The 15,286-nt window shown below is 54.7% G+C and overlaps 1 protein-coding gene across 1 annotated transcript; it reads right to left on the bottom strand.

Moving 5' to 3' along the window:
- Positions 1-4,622: 4,622 nt before the first annotated feature.
- Positions 4,623-15,160, bottom strand: SPARC (secreted protein acidic and cysteine rich). Its single transcript, XM_040077867.1, has 10 exons — positions 14,820-15,160; positions 8,861-8,929; positions 8,589-8,639; positions 8,346-8,430; positions 7,826-7,947; positions 7,498-7,618; positions 7,179-7,312; positions 6,863-7,011; positions 6,122-6,270; positions 4,623-5,925 (listed from the first exon to the last, which is right to left on the bottom strand). The coding sequence occupies exons 2-10, from the start codon at positions 8,915-8,917 to the stop codon at positions 5,897-5,899; spliced, it is 897 nt and encodes a 298-aa protein (XP_039933801.1). The 5' UTR covers positions 8,918-8,929; positions 14,820-15,160; the 3' UTR covers positions 4,623-5,896.
- Between the last annotated feature and the right edge of the window lie 126 nt (positions 15,161-15,286).

The raw sequence follows: 15,286 nt of genomic DNA, 5'->3' as shown, positions 1-15,286 counted from the left end.
CAGCAGGACTGGGTCACACCAAAGGTCTGCCCTGACTCATCCCTGCACTCTGATGCTTCAGGGAGTGGGAGCAGAGCAAACAAGTGGTGATACTTGACCCAGATATTAACCCAGCTTCCAGGCTGCATCCAGTTCAGGAACTTGTGAGCTGAAGCAGCTCTTCTGGGGACATCAGTGCTGGGGGAGAGAGGCTCCATTTTCCAGGAGATCCCTCATTCCATGGGAAGGAAATGCATTACCTGCCTGGTCAGCACTGGACGCTCAGCGTAGGAGTCCTGTGGTGGTTTTACACTGCTCCTGGCTGTGAAAAGCCCTGTGAGTGTCAGGTACAGCCCCAGCCAGCAGGAATTGTCCTGCCAGGCATGGTTGTGGTGCCACGACTGCCCTGGGCAGCCGCAGTCACCATCAGGCTGCGGTCAGGCTTGGCTTTGTGCACGCAGAATTTCGGCCCCTGAGCTGACTGCAGCAGAGTCTCCAAAACCCAGGCACTAAAGGTGATCAGTGAGGTGTTTGGACAAGAAATAACAAGAGACTTGTACAGTCTCTTGAATCCAGATGGAGTAGCAATCAAAAGGAATATGAAATTAAGAAAAATGTAGGGAATGCACATAAAAATGTGTCCTGGGGCGAGTTGTTTCCCAAGAATCATGGAACCAGAGTTTCTTTGATTAGGAGCATAATACCGAGCCTGACAAAAAATGGGCTCCATTGGGAAATGGCCCTGGTTTATGTGGTAGGACATAAAATAGAAAATAATGCAAGTTCTCCATGGGCAGTGCAGAAAGTGGATAAACCCTGACAAGTAATTACTTACTGTGCAATTACCTTGGCACCAGAGCGTCAGGCCAAGCCCAGCTCCTGTTAGAATTCAGCATCACTGTGCAGTGAAGTACTTGTCTGTCTGTCTGCATCCTCTCTCTGTCCTCAGGCCACCCAGAGGAACACCATGGCTGTGGTTTTATGCCCCATCAAATCAAGACCAGCCAGTAGGCTCAAAAATTAGAGAGAATGGCACTGAGAAAGACAGACCGAGCTGCAAAACACAAAGTTTGGAATCATGTAAGCCATGAGTCCTTTAGACTGCAAAATGGTCTGTGCTCCAGAAGGGCTGGGGTGGGATGGGATGGTGTTGTGAATGAGTGGCTTAGGTCACTTAAAGAGTCACTGACAAAGGTATCAGCAAGAGCAACTTTGAACGTCAGTTTGTGAAACTGCAGCTTAACAGAGTTTGGTGGGCACCATCCACTCTATCACTTCCCACGTGGATGAAGCACACGGAGGAAAATTCACCAAAATCATCTTAAAAGGATTTGCTTGGAGACCTGAGGCACAAAAGGGTGAGAGGACAAAGGGGAAGGAAGAGCCTCCCATGGAGTCATGAGGTTCAGAGTACAGCCCCTGGCCAAAGCTAGCCTCAGGTTTGAACAACTGCTTTGTGTCTAAAGGATTCAGCAAATGGGACAGGATGGGGTGGGATGGGATGTGATGGGTGGGATGGGATGGGATGGGATGGGATGGGATGGGATGGGATGGATGGGATGGGATGGGATGGGATGGGATGGGATGGGATGGGATGGGATGGGATGGGATGGGATGGGATGGGATGGGATGGGATGGGTGGGATGGGATGGGATGGGATGGGATGGGATGGGATGGGATGGGATGGGATGGGATGGGATGGGTGGGATGGGATGGGATGCGATGGGATGCGATGGGATGCGATGGGATGCGATGGGATCCGATAACCAAGCGTTTTGGGGACGTAGCCCTAAAGGGACCAGGGCTGTGAGCCGCCCCGCCCCGCTCCGGCAGAGCCTCCCCGCGGCTCCCGGCTCCATCCCCGGACACATCGCTCCCCCCGCCGGCCGCTCCGCGCTGCTGCCGCCGATGGGATCGGCCGGGGGAGGAACGGCAGCAGCAGCCCGAGGAGGAGGAGGAGGAAGGAGGAGGAGGGAGAGTATGTCTGCCCCCTCCCCGCAAGGAGATGCGTCCCTCCAAGTGTTTTCCCGGCATTTTCTCTTCGTTGGAGGTTGGGCAAGATTCTACTGAATTCGGCCATCTTTGAAATATATGAGGTTTTAAGACAAAAGGATGCTCTGCAGGGGATATGGGCGGTTTGGAAGCTGCTCCTCAAGCCGGAGCAGGGCAGAGGGTGGAGGTGATCCTGACACTGAGGGACGCTCTGTGCCAGACCCGTGATAAACCCTCTTATCAGTAATTCTGGGTGTGCTTGAACTGCTGTGAGAGAGACCTGTGTGTGAGATTCCCACTGGGAATGGTAACTCCATCAACCCCACCACCCTGGGTACCTGAACACGGCTCAAAGCGCTCAGTTTCATGGTTCAATCTTCCTTTTCAGTGCTGATTTTAGCTGATGAGACTTGAACCTGTGTGAAATACCAGCTTTCACACGTGGAGCCTGAGGGAATGGTGTGAAGCTGTGTCAGGGGAGGCTTAGTTTGGATATTATCAAATATCCAGAGGGCGTTGGACACAGTGGCCACAGGGCCTGCCTGATTTCAAGAAGCATTTAGACAACACTCTCAGGCACGTGGTGTAATTCTTGGGGTTGTCTTGTCGCAGGAGTTTGACTCAGAGATCCTTTTGGGTCCCTTCCAGCTCAGAATTTTCTGTGATTCCGTGATTCTCTGCTGTAGGATGAGTTTAATTCCATGGGTTTCCATGTCTCTGTTAGCTAGAGTAGAAGCAGCTCCAGGTGCAGCTACACCTTGCCCACAGTGAGGCTCTGAGTCCAGGCTGTTTCCAGGTGTGTGACTGGAGTCACGGTGACCCCTGGCTTGTCACCTTTTCCATCACCTGCATTTTGTACATTTAAGCCACAAACCTCAATGCAGCATTTATGCCACGGTTTGTTTCTCTTACAAAAGTAAAAATCGGGAAAACATACAGGACAGCACAAATCTCTACAGAGATCCTTGTCTGCCCCATCTTTCCTCTCTTGAATGCAGGACATGGCTCAGTGAGTAACTGCACCAAAAGGAACCATCTCTGCAGATGCACTGCAGTACTCGGGTCAGGCTGGTGCTGCTTTTGGATCCAGATCTGTCTCTTATTTTTCTATATTTTTTTTTTAATTTTTATTTTTTTTTTCCCCAGGTTTGCAAACTGTGTCCTCAGTCAGCACAAACCACAGGGAGAATTTCCACTCGGAAAGTACAGGCGAGTTTCTTTACTGCTGTGCAGGCACGGGAAGGCTGGATTTCAGCTCCAACAGGGAAAGGGCTGTTCTGTTCCTCCCTTGCTGACCGTCTGGGTCTGAAAGCTCAAAGAGGCCGGCTTATTCCTCAAGTCCTGACATAACCCCTTGTACGGCATTTGCCCCAAGGCAGTGAAATTCCAGCCACTCGATACTTCAGGCTGTGACCTTTGAAGGGTTAAGGGAGCCCCAGCTACAACCTCCTGAGCTCAATCTGATGCTCAGCTAAAGCCAGGGCAGCTGCACTTTGTTACAGCACTGGGTTGGCTCCTCTGGCCTCTGCCAGACTGCTGGGACACGAGCGTTGCCCCACGGGGTGGGACATGGCCTTGGAGACGGATCCCTGCACCTTCCAGAGCTGTGATAACCAGCTCTCCTGGTGCAGGCTGCTGGCTTTCCTGAGCTTGCCGGGACTTGGAGCTGACTCCTGCACCAGAGGGGAAGGCAGGGGAGGGGAGGGGAGGGCTGGAAAGCCTTCCCTTGCACAGGACACAAGCTCCCGTGCCTGTCTGGCGGCACTGGCAGGGGGCTGAGCTGCAAGGAATGCACGGGGGAGCGGAGTGAGGGTTTCTGGCTGAGAGGGAGTGATTGGGAAAGAGGTTTGCACAGGATGGCTGATCTCCTCCAGCCCCTGCCTGTTGTCCTGTCCTCTCCCCTGCCCAAACCTTCTCCCAACAGCTCTCCAGGCCTGGAGGTGGGTCACATCCAGCTGGCTCTTGCAGGGGCCGTGGGCAGTGGTGCCTCTCTCCGTGTCAGATCTGCCGGTTTGTAGCAGCTGCTCCCGCAGTGGAGCTGCTCTCACTGAGAACCCCCTTTGGCTAACAGCCCTGGGAAGCAGCGTGGCTGGATGGAATGGGTGCTGTGCTCCAAGGCAGGGGTGGAAAACCCTCACCTGCCCCCTGGGGTCAAACACCTTGGCAATATGAAATTACTGTGTTCTGCAGGGTCTGTCCAGGGCTCTGCAGCCGCAGTGACCCCGTGCAGGATCCGACCTGACAGCTCTGCTGGGAGCACAGCACATCCCACAGGGGCTGTCAACAGAGACCTCACAGCTGAGCCAGAGCTCTTGCAACTTGGCTTATTTTTAGCCCATGCAAATGGGGGTGTTTGTTTTCCTACTGTTGTGCCTTTTTGCCTTTCCCAGGGATTTTATTGCTGATGAAAGGAAGGGCCGGAGAGCCATGTGAGTGTCTGTGCTGGCTGCAGCTCTGCCCATCCAATATTCCCCAAGCCCTGCACAGTGATGGGCTGGAATGGGCAGAAGCACCTCAGCTTACCTCAGACCAGAACCTTTTTTGGGGCTGGGAGACCTGTGGTAACAACTTGAACCCGTATGTGAGGCTGGTGTTGAGGGGGCAGCCCCCCTCACCAGGATGGGATGAAACAGAGGAACATCACAGGCTGGTTTACTGTCAGTGTTTCAAATCAGTATTTTTTATTACAGACACTCATCAGGTTGCTCACACTGGGGCAGGAATTTAATAATATAAAGCACAGGGAACATTCAGAGGTAAAAAAAGAGTTCTCAGCCTGTGAGATTTAACCATCACTTTGCTCCTGTCAGGACCCTCTCTTATAAAGCAAAATCCAAATACCTTCTCCTTTCCATCCTTTGCATCCCTTAAATCCACAACAGGAAAATAATATTACAGCTTTTCCCTCGAGCATGTGGCAAACACGGCACTTTCTGGGCAGAAATGTCCCCTCCAAGTCTGACACAGCTTCCCTGGGAGAGCAGGGCTGGAATTTAAGCACAGGCAAGGCAGAGGGGTGGGAAATGCTTAAGGGCACTGTCATTTGGGGAGAGCCAAGAGCTTCATCTCACCAACGTCAAGGTGAGCCCCACACACCCCGGGGAGCAGGCACCCCACCTCGCACAGAAAACACGACAGCAGCGCAGTCATTGAGTGATGGTGAAGCACGTAGCACTTTCAAACCTTTATTATCCAAGAGGGTTTTACAGGGTGGGAATCGTTTCATCTTATCTGTTTTAAATTCTGTGCGCTTCCCTATTTGCTTGTTCATTTTATCTTTTCTTCCGTTTTTTTTTTTGTTTTTTTTTTTTTGTGCCCAATAACTGCTAAACTCAAGCCCTGGGAATGGGAGGAGAAGAAAAAAAAAAAAAAAAGAAAAAAAAAAAAAAGGAAAACAGAATCCTACCACTCTCAGTCTTTCTTACCCCTCTCCATACTTCCTACCAACAGCTGGGTGGCCACAACGTCACCTGCAGCTGCTCTGCTGGGGAACCCAACCCTCCTACATCCTCTGGCTCTGCCTTCCCTCGCTGGCATCAGTGACTGGGGTGGTGACCCTCAGCCGAGAGGGCTTTGTGTCTGACGTGTGCAGGAACGTGCTGTTAGGGAGAAGTTAAGAGAAGCCGAGCGGATGGTGAGGCAGAGCGGATATTTAGCACAGGAACAATCAGCGGTAAAGACAGGTCCAGAGAGAAGAGGCTGGTAAGCGTGTGTGGAAACAGCTGGGTGAGTAATCTAGTGGTAACAGATAAGGCTATGAAGGAAGATTGTTATTTCTCTTAGCACCGTTACTACGTATGTTTAGACCTATATTAGCACCTTGTTCCCAGGGAAAAACAAAACAAAACAAAAGCAGTTTAAAAACCAAAGGAAGTGGGAAGGTTAAAACACGACAAAGTTGGCAGCAGAGCAGGAAGGTGAGCGTTTAGATCACAAGATCCTTGTCTATGTCCTCTGTGGAAGGAAAAGAGAGAGACACAGTTAGGAGGCGGATGCTGCCAGGGTCCCACTGCTCCTGTACCCTTCCCACTGCCCCCAGCTTCCCCTCGCCCAGGGCTGGCTGTAATGCATTGCCTCATCCACAGCGGGGCTTCTGGGGGTGCTCTTCAGCCTCCCCTGCACCCCCATTCCTGCCCTCCTCAGTACTCACGCTCCTTGATGCCAAAGCAGCTGGCCCACTCCTCCAGGGCGATGTACTTGTCGTTGTCCAGGTCGCAGGCCTCGAAGAAGCGAGTGGTGCAGTGCTCCATGGGGATCAGGGGCGCACGCAGCGGGGCCAGCTCCGTGTGGGACAGGTACCTGTGACCACAAGGTGACCACACCGTCACGGGAGGGAAGGTGCTGGCCCCAGCTCTCTGGTTTGGCTGCTGTCCCAGTGCCCTCCCAGTATCAGCCGCTGAGTGTCACGAGGGTCAAGGACTGGCATCTGCCTTTGCAGCCAGCTGTGCTGGTCACAGAATAGCCACCAGCTGGGGGTCCCTGCCAGCTGCCCCCACCCCACAGGGCTGCGTGTGTGATCACTCTCATGCCCATCTGCAGCCCACAGCTAAGCCAGCAGCTGCTGCATCAGCTGCCGAAGTTATCCCAGGGCCTTTGGACTAAGATATTTTAGGGCACTACCATGGAACAGTAGATCTCAGAAGAGAGAAACTTCCCACCCAAGGGAGGTGGGAGCAGCTGGGGCTGGGGGAGGCCCCTCTTCCTGCAGAAGAGCAGTTTGCAGGAGGCAAAGGTGCCTCTACCCCAGCCTGGTTTGCCACAACCTCTGCCACCAGCCACCCATTTGTGTCACAACTCCAGCCTGCCTTGACACACTCATTGCCAAATCACCCTGTTCCTCAGGCAGGAAATGGTTCTGGTGGGGTCCTTGTCCTGCTCTGCTGGCACTCACCCATCAATGGGGTGCTGGTCCAGCTGCCCGAACTGCCAGTGCACAGGGAAGATGTACATGTTGTAGTTCTTCTCAAAGTCCCTGGCCAGGAGCTCCACGGTGTGGTCACCAGCCTCCAGGCGCTTCTCGTTCTCATGGATCTTCTTCACCTGCCACGGGAGAGGCCGGAGGGGCCTTGTCAGCATGGAAATGGGTGCAAGGGGGCACCTTGGGAGGGTCTTTACAGGGATCCCACAGGTTATTCTGGACGGGCTCCCTGTCTGTGCTGGCCTCTGCTGTGGGGGTGAGCTCCCAGACCCCCTCCCCTGTCCCCCACCTTGAGCTTCTGCTTCTCGGTCAGCAGGTTGTTGTCCTCGTCGCGCTCGTACAGAGTGATCAGCACGTTCTTGAGCCAGTCCCGCATGCGCAGGGGGAACTCAGTCAGCTCTGTGTCCAGGCAGGCTGGGATGACTGCAAGTCACACACAGTGGTCAGTGCAGCGTCTGGACGTGCAGCTCCACACCCCGGACACGCGGCCCCGGTGCGCTCCCACCTCAGCCCCGAGCTTGCCAGGACCTTTGCTCTCCATCGGGCTGTGAGCACGAGGGCTGTGCCCAGTCAGGGGTCCCCTGGTCTGAGGGAGTGGCTCCACTTACATTTGCAAGGCCCAATGTAGTCCAGGTGCAGCTTGTGTCCCTTCTTGGTTCCCTCCAAGGTGCACTTGGTGGCAAAGAAATGGCAGGAGGAGTCGTAGGTCTTGTTGTCAGTGCCACAGACCTGCACAGGAAGGGGAGATGCTGTGTGAGAGGTGGGGAGAGCCTCCAAACGAGGTGTTGAACTTGTTTCCTGCGGTGGGCAACGGCTCCTTCTTCACCACCAGATGGGAACCAGCCACCCTGACTCTGTCTCCACGTGTCACCATCTCTGACAAAGCCCATGTGGGTCCCTCCCTGCCCTGGGCCACCAAGCAGATCCCGCCCTCACCTTCTCGAAGACGCCGGCGGTGGCAGGGCAGCTGGAGGGGTCCTGGCACACACACATGGGGGAGTTGTTGTCATCCACCTCGCACACCTTGCCGTGCTTGCAGTGGTGGTTCTGGCAGGGGTCTGCAGCAGGAGGGGAGCAAAGTCAGAGCCAGCCACATCTTCACCTCCCACGAGATGCTCAGGGCACCTCAGCACAGAGGGAAGACTGAGACTTTGCCAGGGACAGCTCCCGGGATCTATTCTTGTACTGGGAAGATCTGAGGATTTCCAGAGGTCCACGTTAGCCCTGGGGCTAATCCTGGATCCCTCTCTGTAGCCACACCAATGGCTTTTCCATTACAAAGATGGGCTTACAGAGAGCCCAGGGCTGGGAGAGGCCATGTGCATCCAGGCTGGCATCGTCCTTGTGCTACAGCCCTTCCCAAAGGAGCCCCTCGCTGTTTGGGGTGGCTAAAGCTAAACCCACAGGGAGGGGACAGTGTCCCTGCTGGCTGGAGGGCAGGGGAAGAGTGACTTACTCTCTGCAACAATCTCCTCTACATCCTCCGTGGGCTCCTCGAACTCTCCCACCTCCACCTGGACAGGATTAGCCCCCACGGGCTCCTGCAAAAAGAGGAGTTGGTGTTTCTGCTGTGGGTGCACAGCCCCAGCTCCTGTGAAGCAGAGGAGCTCCCCCGTGGCTCCCCAGAGCTTTGGAGATGCTCTTTCCAGAGCAGTGGGTGCTGAGGGGATGGGTGAGGAGGAGGGACAGAACCACTCACCTCTGTGGTAGGATCTTCGATGACCTCTGTCTCATCGGGCAGAGCCTCCTGCTGCAGAGGAAAATGCAGAAGTGGTGGTCCATGGGACAGTCCCAAGGGGGGTGACCCACTGGAACAGGCAGTAGGGCCACCCTCAAGCTGTCCCTCATTCCTCAGTACTTTATTTGTTACAAAAGGAAATCCCTATCAGCTGCTCCAGAGGGACAACCCCGACAGCAGAGGCTCCACTGCCTCCTTGTTGAGGGTTAAAACCAAGACACTCCTGCACTTACCGGCGCTGCCAGGGCTTTGCCTGCCAGGCAGAGAAGGAACAAAATCCAGGCCCTCATCTTTCAGCAGACCTTGAATAAAGCAGAGGAAAAGGAGGGATGAGGAAGGAGGTCACTGTGTGCCGCTGGGCTCCGGGCTGAGCACTCAGACACCTCGAGAAGGGCGTTCTCTCCATTTCCTGCCTCGTCTGTTCACTATTACAGACCCACACGCTGGCTCCTCTAGCCAAAACCTTGGGCCAAATCGTGTTTCCAAGATAAATTCATTTGATTTTGCAAAATGAGACAGTGAGGTTTAGATGTCTGTTGCTCTCCTGGATGCCTTTAGGAAAATCACAGTCAAAATGGCTCTTTCCTTCTCCGGAGGCTTTTTTGTTCACCAATCCAACCACATTTTTTGTGTTAAAAATCCTGATATGAGTGTCAGGTACAAAGAATGAAACTCCATCATCTTAGTTGTCAATCAGAAGGAATATGGAAGTGGATGAACGAAAGAGGTAACAGAGAGACAACGAGACAGAGCACTTGAGAATTAAATCCTTTAGAAAACCCCTTCCCCCATGGACACAGACATCCCTAAGGGTATCAGAGACCAGTCCCTCAACCCCAGCACCCCAGAATGTTGGGGTGTCTCTTGTTTTTCCCTTTCCTGCTCAGACCTGAGGGTCCCCACACTGGGTTTGAGGGATCCGGGACACTTTGGGGTTGTGTCCTGCTGGGAGAGGAGCTCCAGAAGGGATGAGCCCTTTGCACCCTCCCAGTGCGGGCTGCTGCAGAGCCCCTGCAGGAGGCGGCAGCCCAGGCAGCACGGGCTGTGGTGTGAGCCAGGAGAGCGCAGATGGTGACACCCCGGTGTCCTTGTCCCCCCCGGTTCCTGTTTGGCAGGGCCGAGCCGCTCTGTGTGCGGGCAGAGAACAGCTCAGCTGCCCGTTTAATATGCCGGTGGCATCCCAGCGCTGCCAGCGAGGGCTGCCCGCTCCCTTCCGCCCGCGGGGACACTGAAACAGCCCCGTTCTCTCTCCTGCCAGCCAAGGCACCGGTCCCCCTGCCAAGTGTTCCCTTCCTCCCGCCCTCCTGCCTTCCACCTGCGTGGCCGGGGCACCGCAGCCCGCCCTGGGGCCAGAGAGGGGGATTTGCTAGGAAAGAAAATGTTGGACAAAGCTTCTTCTTCTCTCCTGGGATATCTGATATCGCTGCATCCTTTTCCTCCTCGAGCACAGCAGCTCTCTGGGTATAAAACCACACCAAACCTGTGCTGCCAGGACACCGACCAGGCTGGGCTCTGCTTCCTGATTTAGTGAGCTTTGGCCACTCAGGGAAAATCCTCTCTCCCATCTCAGGACCTCGCCCAGCCTCCAGTGGGGTGTCTGCGCAAAACAGGGGTCAGGGAACGGAGGGCAGCTTTCTCTGGGGTGTCAGGGGGCTGGGAGGGGTGCTGGGGATGGCTGCTGTGGTGGTGTGAGGGGGCTGTGGCAGAGCAGCTGTGGGGAGAGGTGATGAGCCCTCCTGCTCTGTCGAGGCTGCAGATGAGCAGCTCCCTCCTCTCCTGCTTGGTGTGAGCTGTCCCTTCCCCTCTTCTTGATTTGCTCTGGAGGCTTCTGTGAGCTCTGCCAGCATTTGCCAGCAGAGATCACTGGTTCTTCACTCCTGGAGGGGCTGTTTGGGGAGGGAGGTGGAAAAGTACAGCTGATTCTGGCCATCTCCTCCCTTGCTGGTATCCCCAGGCTAGTAAAGGCTCCTCCTGGGCTTCTCCCAGGGGCCTGTTTGCTTTGGAGGGTGCTCTGAGGTTCAGTGATGCTCCCTGGGCAGTGCCCAGCCTGGAGGAGAGGGCAGTGCATGCACACGTGGAAGGTGGCACTAAGAAGAACCCAACCCCACACCAAAGCTGTTTTAGGTCATTTCCCCAAGCTTTAAAAAAGCCTTGAATTTCAAAGTCTGGGCATGCAGTAAGTGGGGTCAGGGAATTACATGTTTGCTAGGAGCCAGCAGACAGTTGGAGCTGCCAGTGTTGTGTTTGGAGGAAGAAGGAGCATGAAAAAGTCTGAGCAAACAAGCTCTGCAGAGCTGTCTTGTGCCTTAGATGGTAAAACAAATTTTTTATAAAACAACAACCTTTTGGAGGCAAAGCCTGTGCAGCAAGGACATTGCAATGTCTGTGAGCCCCTGGCTGGGGTGCAAATGGTCCTTCCTGAATGCCTGGTGGTCAAAAGTCCTGAAATAACAGCTCAGGAGCCCTGCACACAGGATTGCTCCACCAGGACAACGTGGTCCATGGCACAAGTCTCCCTCCTTGTGGAGCAACCACGGTCCTGCTATCCAAGAGGATGCTCTTTGGAGCTGGCAGCTGGGCCACACCATGAGCTCAGCATCCTTCCCCCAGCTGGAGGGACTTGGGAGGGTCCCTGAGGGGCTCTGCACTGGGAATGCCTGGCACTGCTTTGTGAGCCCCATGGAGGGCAGAGGGCAGCAGGGGGGTGCAGCCAGGGGGTCATTTTGGACAGGAGAAAAAAAGGGAGAAAGATTTTAGCAAGCAGGGACTTGGGCCCTTCTGCATCCTAAAGGAATCAACAGATGCCAGCCCTTAGCAGGATGCTGGCTGCTGAATTCAGAATAAGAGAAGCTCTGTGAGCACCCTCTCCTCAGGCCTGCCCTCTTGAATGCTGTGGATTGAGCAGACAACAGGGCACCCATTGGCTGCGCAGACTTTTTAATACCTGGTCCCACTTGCATCCTACATGGGGACTTCATCTCCCAGTCACTCCATAAGCAGAGTCTGGGGGCTCCCAGAAACCCCTCTCAGTGGTTCACCTCTCCAGCACGGCCCTCAGCACCAGCTGCTCATTGCATTTCACAGCCATTCCCCAAAGAAGAAAAACACAGGGTGTAGAGAGGGCTGAGGCTGCCCCTCAACACCTCCACAGACTCAAAGCCAGCTGCTCTGGGGAACTCTTTACCACGCTCCCCCAGGCTTGTGGCACCATCACCAGTTTCTCCCGATGGGGAAAATACCCCACAGTGATGCACAGAGGAGAGTCTGTGCCACTGGGCCTGTGGGTCTCTGATGGGGACCCCAGCCTGGGGGCTTTGTGGGGTGGACACCGATGAGGCGGCTGCAGCCTCCAGGAGAGGCTCCACGGTGGTGGAGCGTGGTCCATGTGGCGCTGGCCCTGTCCAGGGTTGCGTAAGCCCTTTGGGGTGCCACGTTAGCGTGGGGAGGAGTCTCTCCCTGGCCACTTTGCCAGCTCCTCCTCGAGGCCACCGGGCTCACCCCAGCTGCCACCCCCGCTAACCCGGGCGAGGGGCTCTGCTGCCTCCTCCCACTGCAGCCATGGGGGCAGGAATGGGCAATGGCCAGGCAAAATCCTGCCATGCCTCAGCTCCTGCCGGCACCCCAGGGCCCCCTCCCTCTGCTCACTGCTTTTCCAAGCCACTGAAGGGTCTGACATTCCCCCACCTCACAGCCAGTGTAAAAGCAAAGCTGGTCCAGAAGAAGAAAGATTCTGCCAAACCCCACTGGGGTCACAGTTGTCAAGCTGCACATGGGTGACCAAGTATGACCCCCACAGAAACACAACACCAGGGCTGGGTCCCCACTGCCTGGCCCTGACCTCCCTATGCAAGCAAGACCCTCTGAGCTTTACAGAGCAGCCACTCCCAGGCTAGAATTCCTTTTGAAGCCAGAATTTTTTGTGTGAGTCCCCATAAAGCTCCCTGCTGGACAGGTCCCTGCATGTTCAGTGCTGGCTCACCCAGATGTGCTGCAGCTGCCCTGGGTGCCTGGGGAGCAGGGCAGGGGACTGGGCAGAAGCCAGCCTGGCTCTTGCCACCTGCACAGAGCCCTCTCACACACTGTGCAGGCTCAGAAAGCCACACAAGGTGTAGATGGAAGTGAAATTCCCTTTAGCACACACGCACACTTACACGCTCCCAGTAAAACACGGCGGGGGAAAAAAATCTCCCTACCCCACGTGCCCATGTAGAGCCGCTAAAGACACGGCCACAACACAACACTGTGTTCACCCAGAATGTGTGAACCTGTTCCCTGTTCAGCTGGGGGCCGAGCAGCTCTGCGTGAACTCAGAAATGCTCAGATCTTACAGGGCTTGTTGATACAACAGCAAGAGCCCAGCCCCATCACAGCTGTGTGCTGAACCCGTCAGTTTCTGCAGGTTGCAGATTGAATCCATAATAGAAAACACTTAAATTAGTTCCAGGAAAAGTGCCTGGAAGAGCCCTGTGCAGAGAGGTGGGACACAGTTTTGCTGTCCCGCCTGAGCTTTCTCTTTCGTGTGGGCTGGACCTAAGTGTCAAAAGCAGCGCGGATGTTTCTGTGCCAGGTGCGGGAGGTCCCTCCGGCCCCGGGGGGTGCTGATCCCGCACAGCTCCACGAAGGAGGCAGAGAATAAACTGTCCGATAAATGTTCTGCAAAAATGCAAACCATCTCCAAAGCATTCCCTGGACCTGCCCTGCCACCGCCGCTCCAGCGATATCAGCCCCGACATCCCTCGGACCAGAGGACCCAGAAAAGGTTTCCATGGGAGCCGACATTCCTCTGGGGCTGAGTCATGGAAGAGCAGAGTGTTGTGGAAGGAGGGGCTTGAAAAAAAAAAAAAAACCTCTGAAAAGTTTATTTCTGCTCTTCCCCCTCCCAACGCCGCCCGCAGCCCTGCTCCTGCCTATGTGGCAGACAATGGCTTGGCTTTAGCTGCTGCGCCGGACGCAACAGCAGCCTTTCATTTCCACTCAAAACTCGCCGGATCCACCCCAACAAACGGCTGCAATTAACTTTTGTCCTGTTGGAGGGATGCGGAGTTTTTGGGCTGTTTCAAGTCGGTCGCCTCTGAGGACTCAGGAGTACCGGTGACATTCCCGGTACCACCGGTTTCATTCCGACTTGAAACTTTTGCCTTTCGGTTTGGGTGGGAATTCAGCTCCCAACCGGTTAAATTTCCAGTTTTTTAGGCTGGACACAACAGAGTGGAGCTTTCTTAGAGAAGGGTCACAAAGAGCAGAGTTAGATTGTCGCGTCACCGGGCCGGGAAGGACAGCGGCTGCCTTTAAAGGAAACAAGCCCTCGTCTCTTCTGCGTGCTCTTAAAATTGTGCCCGACGGAATCCAAGTTCTTAAAACTTAAAAAAAAAACAAAAACACCACCCCAGAAGAGCTTTGCTCCTCCCCTCCTGCAATCTCTGTCTCCCTAGCAGTCGATCAGCAAGAGTTCGGCAAGCCAGGGCAGCAGACTTGAAAGGCTTTCAAAGTTTGCTTTGAACAAAAAGCCGAGTGTCTTTTTTTTTCTTTTTTTTTTTTTTTTTCCTTTTTCTTTTTTTTTTTTTTTTTTTTTTTTTCCCCAAAGGAGAAATAAGACCAGCTGCCCTGAAGAAGAAAAAACAAAAACAAAAACAAAACCCAACAAAACAAAACAAAACAAGAAAACGCTGAGATAAAGTCGACAGCTCTTTTGTTCTTCCTCTGGATACTCTGGTGAGTAAAACATCACCTGCCAGCACACCTCAGGCTGGGAGACGTGGGGACTGCTCGTAACTAGATCTGATTTTCTCTGCAGGCTGGTTTGAGGTGTCACGGATCTCGCTAAGGAACTACTCCCCAGCTGAAAACCCAGAGGGCAAAAAGGGAGCGGAGAGAAGAATGAGGGCAGGATAAACCTTTACGGTCAGATGCCACCCAAGCAATAAAGCTCTGGCAGCGAAGTTGAGTAAGAGACAGCCTACAAGTGGAAATGCTGCAAAGAGGAGACAGGGGTGAAGTCAGGAGGGGTCTCTAAATGCTTCGCTTTGGGGTGGAAAGCGTCCAGCTGCCCATCCCGAGTGATGCCAGCCTTGGACACACTCCCCGGGCTGGGACAGCGGGTCCCAGGCCAGGGACCCCCACGCGTGGGGCTGTGGGGATCCCCATGCCGGGAGGAGAAGCACAGCAAAGGCAAACGCGAAGCTCGGGCCATACCTCACAGTCCCGGCAGCACGGCTGAGGGAACTTCAGGCGCTCGGACAGGCTGGAGGAATCTGCAAGTTTTAGAAGGAGGCAGGAGGAAGCCAAAGGGTGGGCTGGGTTTCCCTCTGCCTCTCCCCCTCCTCCTCGCTAGCTTTCCAAATCGGTCTCTTCCTCTCCTCCGCTTCCCAGTGGGCAGTCCCTGAGCCTGGCTCCAAAGGATAGACCAGAGGAATCAAGCTGGAGATCAAAGGGTCCCTGTCGGGGCAGAGCAGCCCGCAGCGCAGCCCTCCCAGCGCAGTCACTGCCACAGCAGCTGCCGGCACTGCTGCCGTGGGTTTGCAGTTCTCTGTCTCTCTCGGGCTGACAGCACTGGGGGATGGGGGAACGCCGTGTCTCTGCCTGGTTTTGCACCTCCTAACACCTTGACCTGCTGCGATTATAATGTTAAATGCTGTCATTTCTCAGTGGAGCAGCTCAGT

The sequence above is a fragment of the Hirundo rustica genome, chromosome 14, assembly GCF_015227805.2.
Source record: "Hirundo rustica isolate bHirRus1 chromosome 14, bHirRus1.pri.v3, whole genome shotgun sequence".
Taxonomy (NCBI): Eukaryota; Metazoa; Chordata; class Aves; order Passeriformes; family Hirundinidae; genus Hirundo; species Hirundo rustica.
The sequence above is the reverse complement of the archived record's forward strand: the minus strand, read 5'-3'. Positions and strand labels throughout refer to the sequence as shown.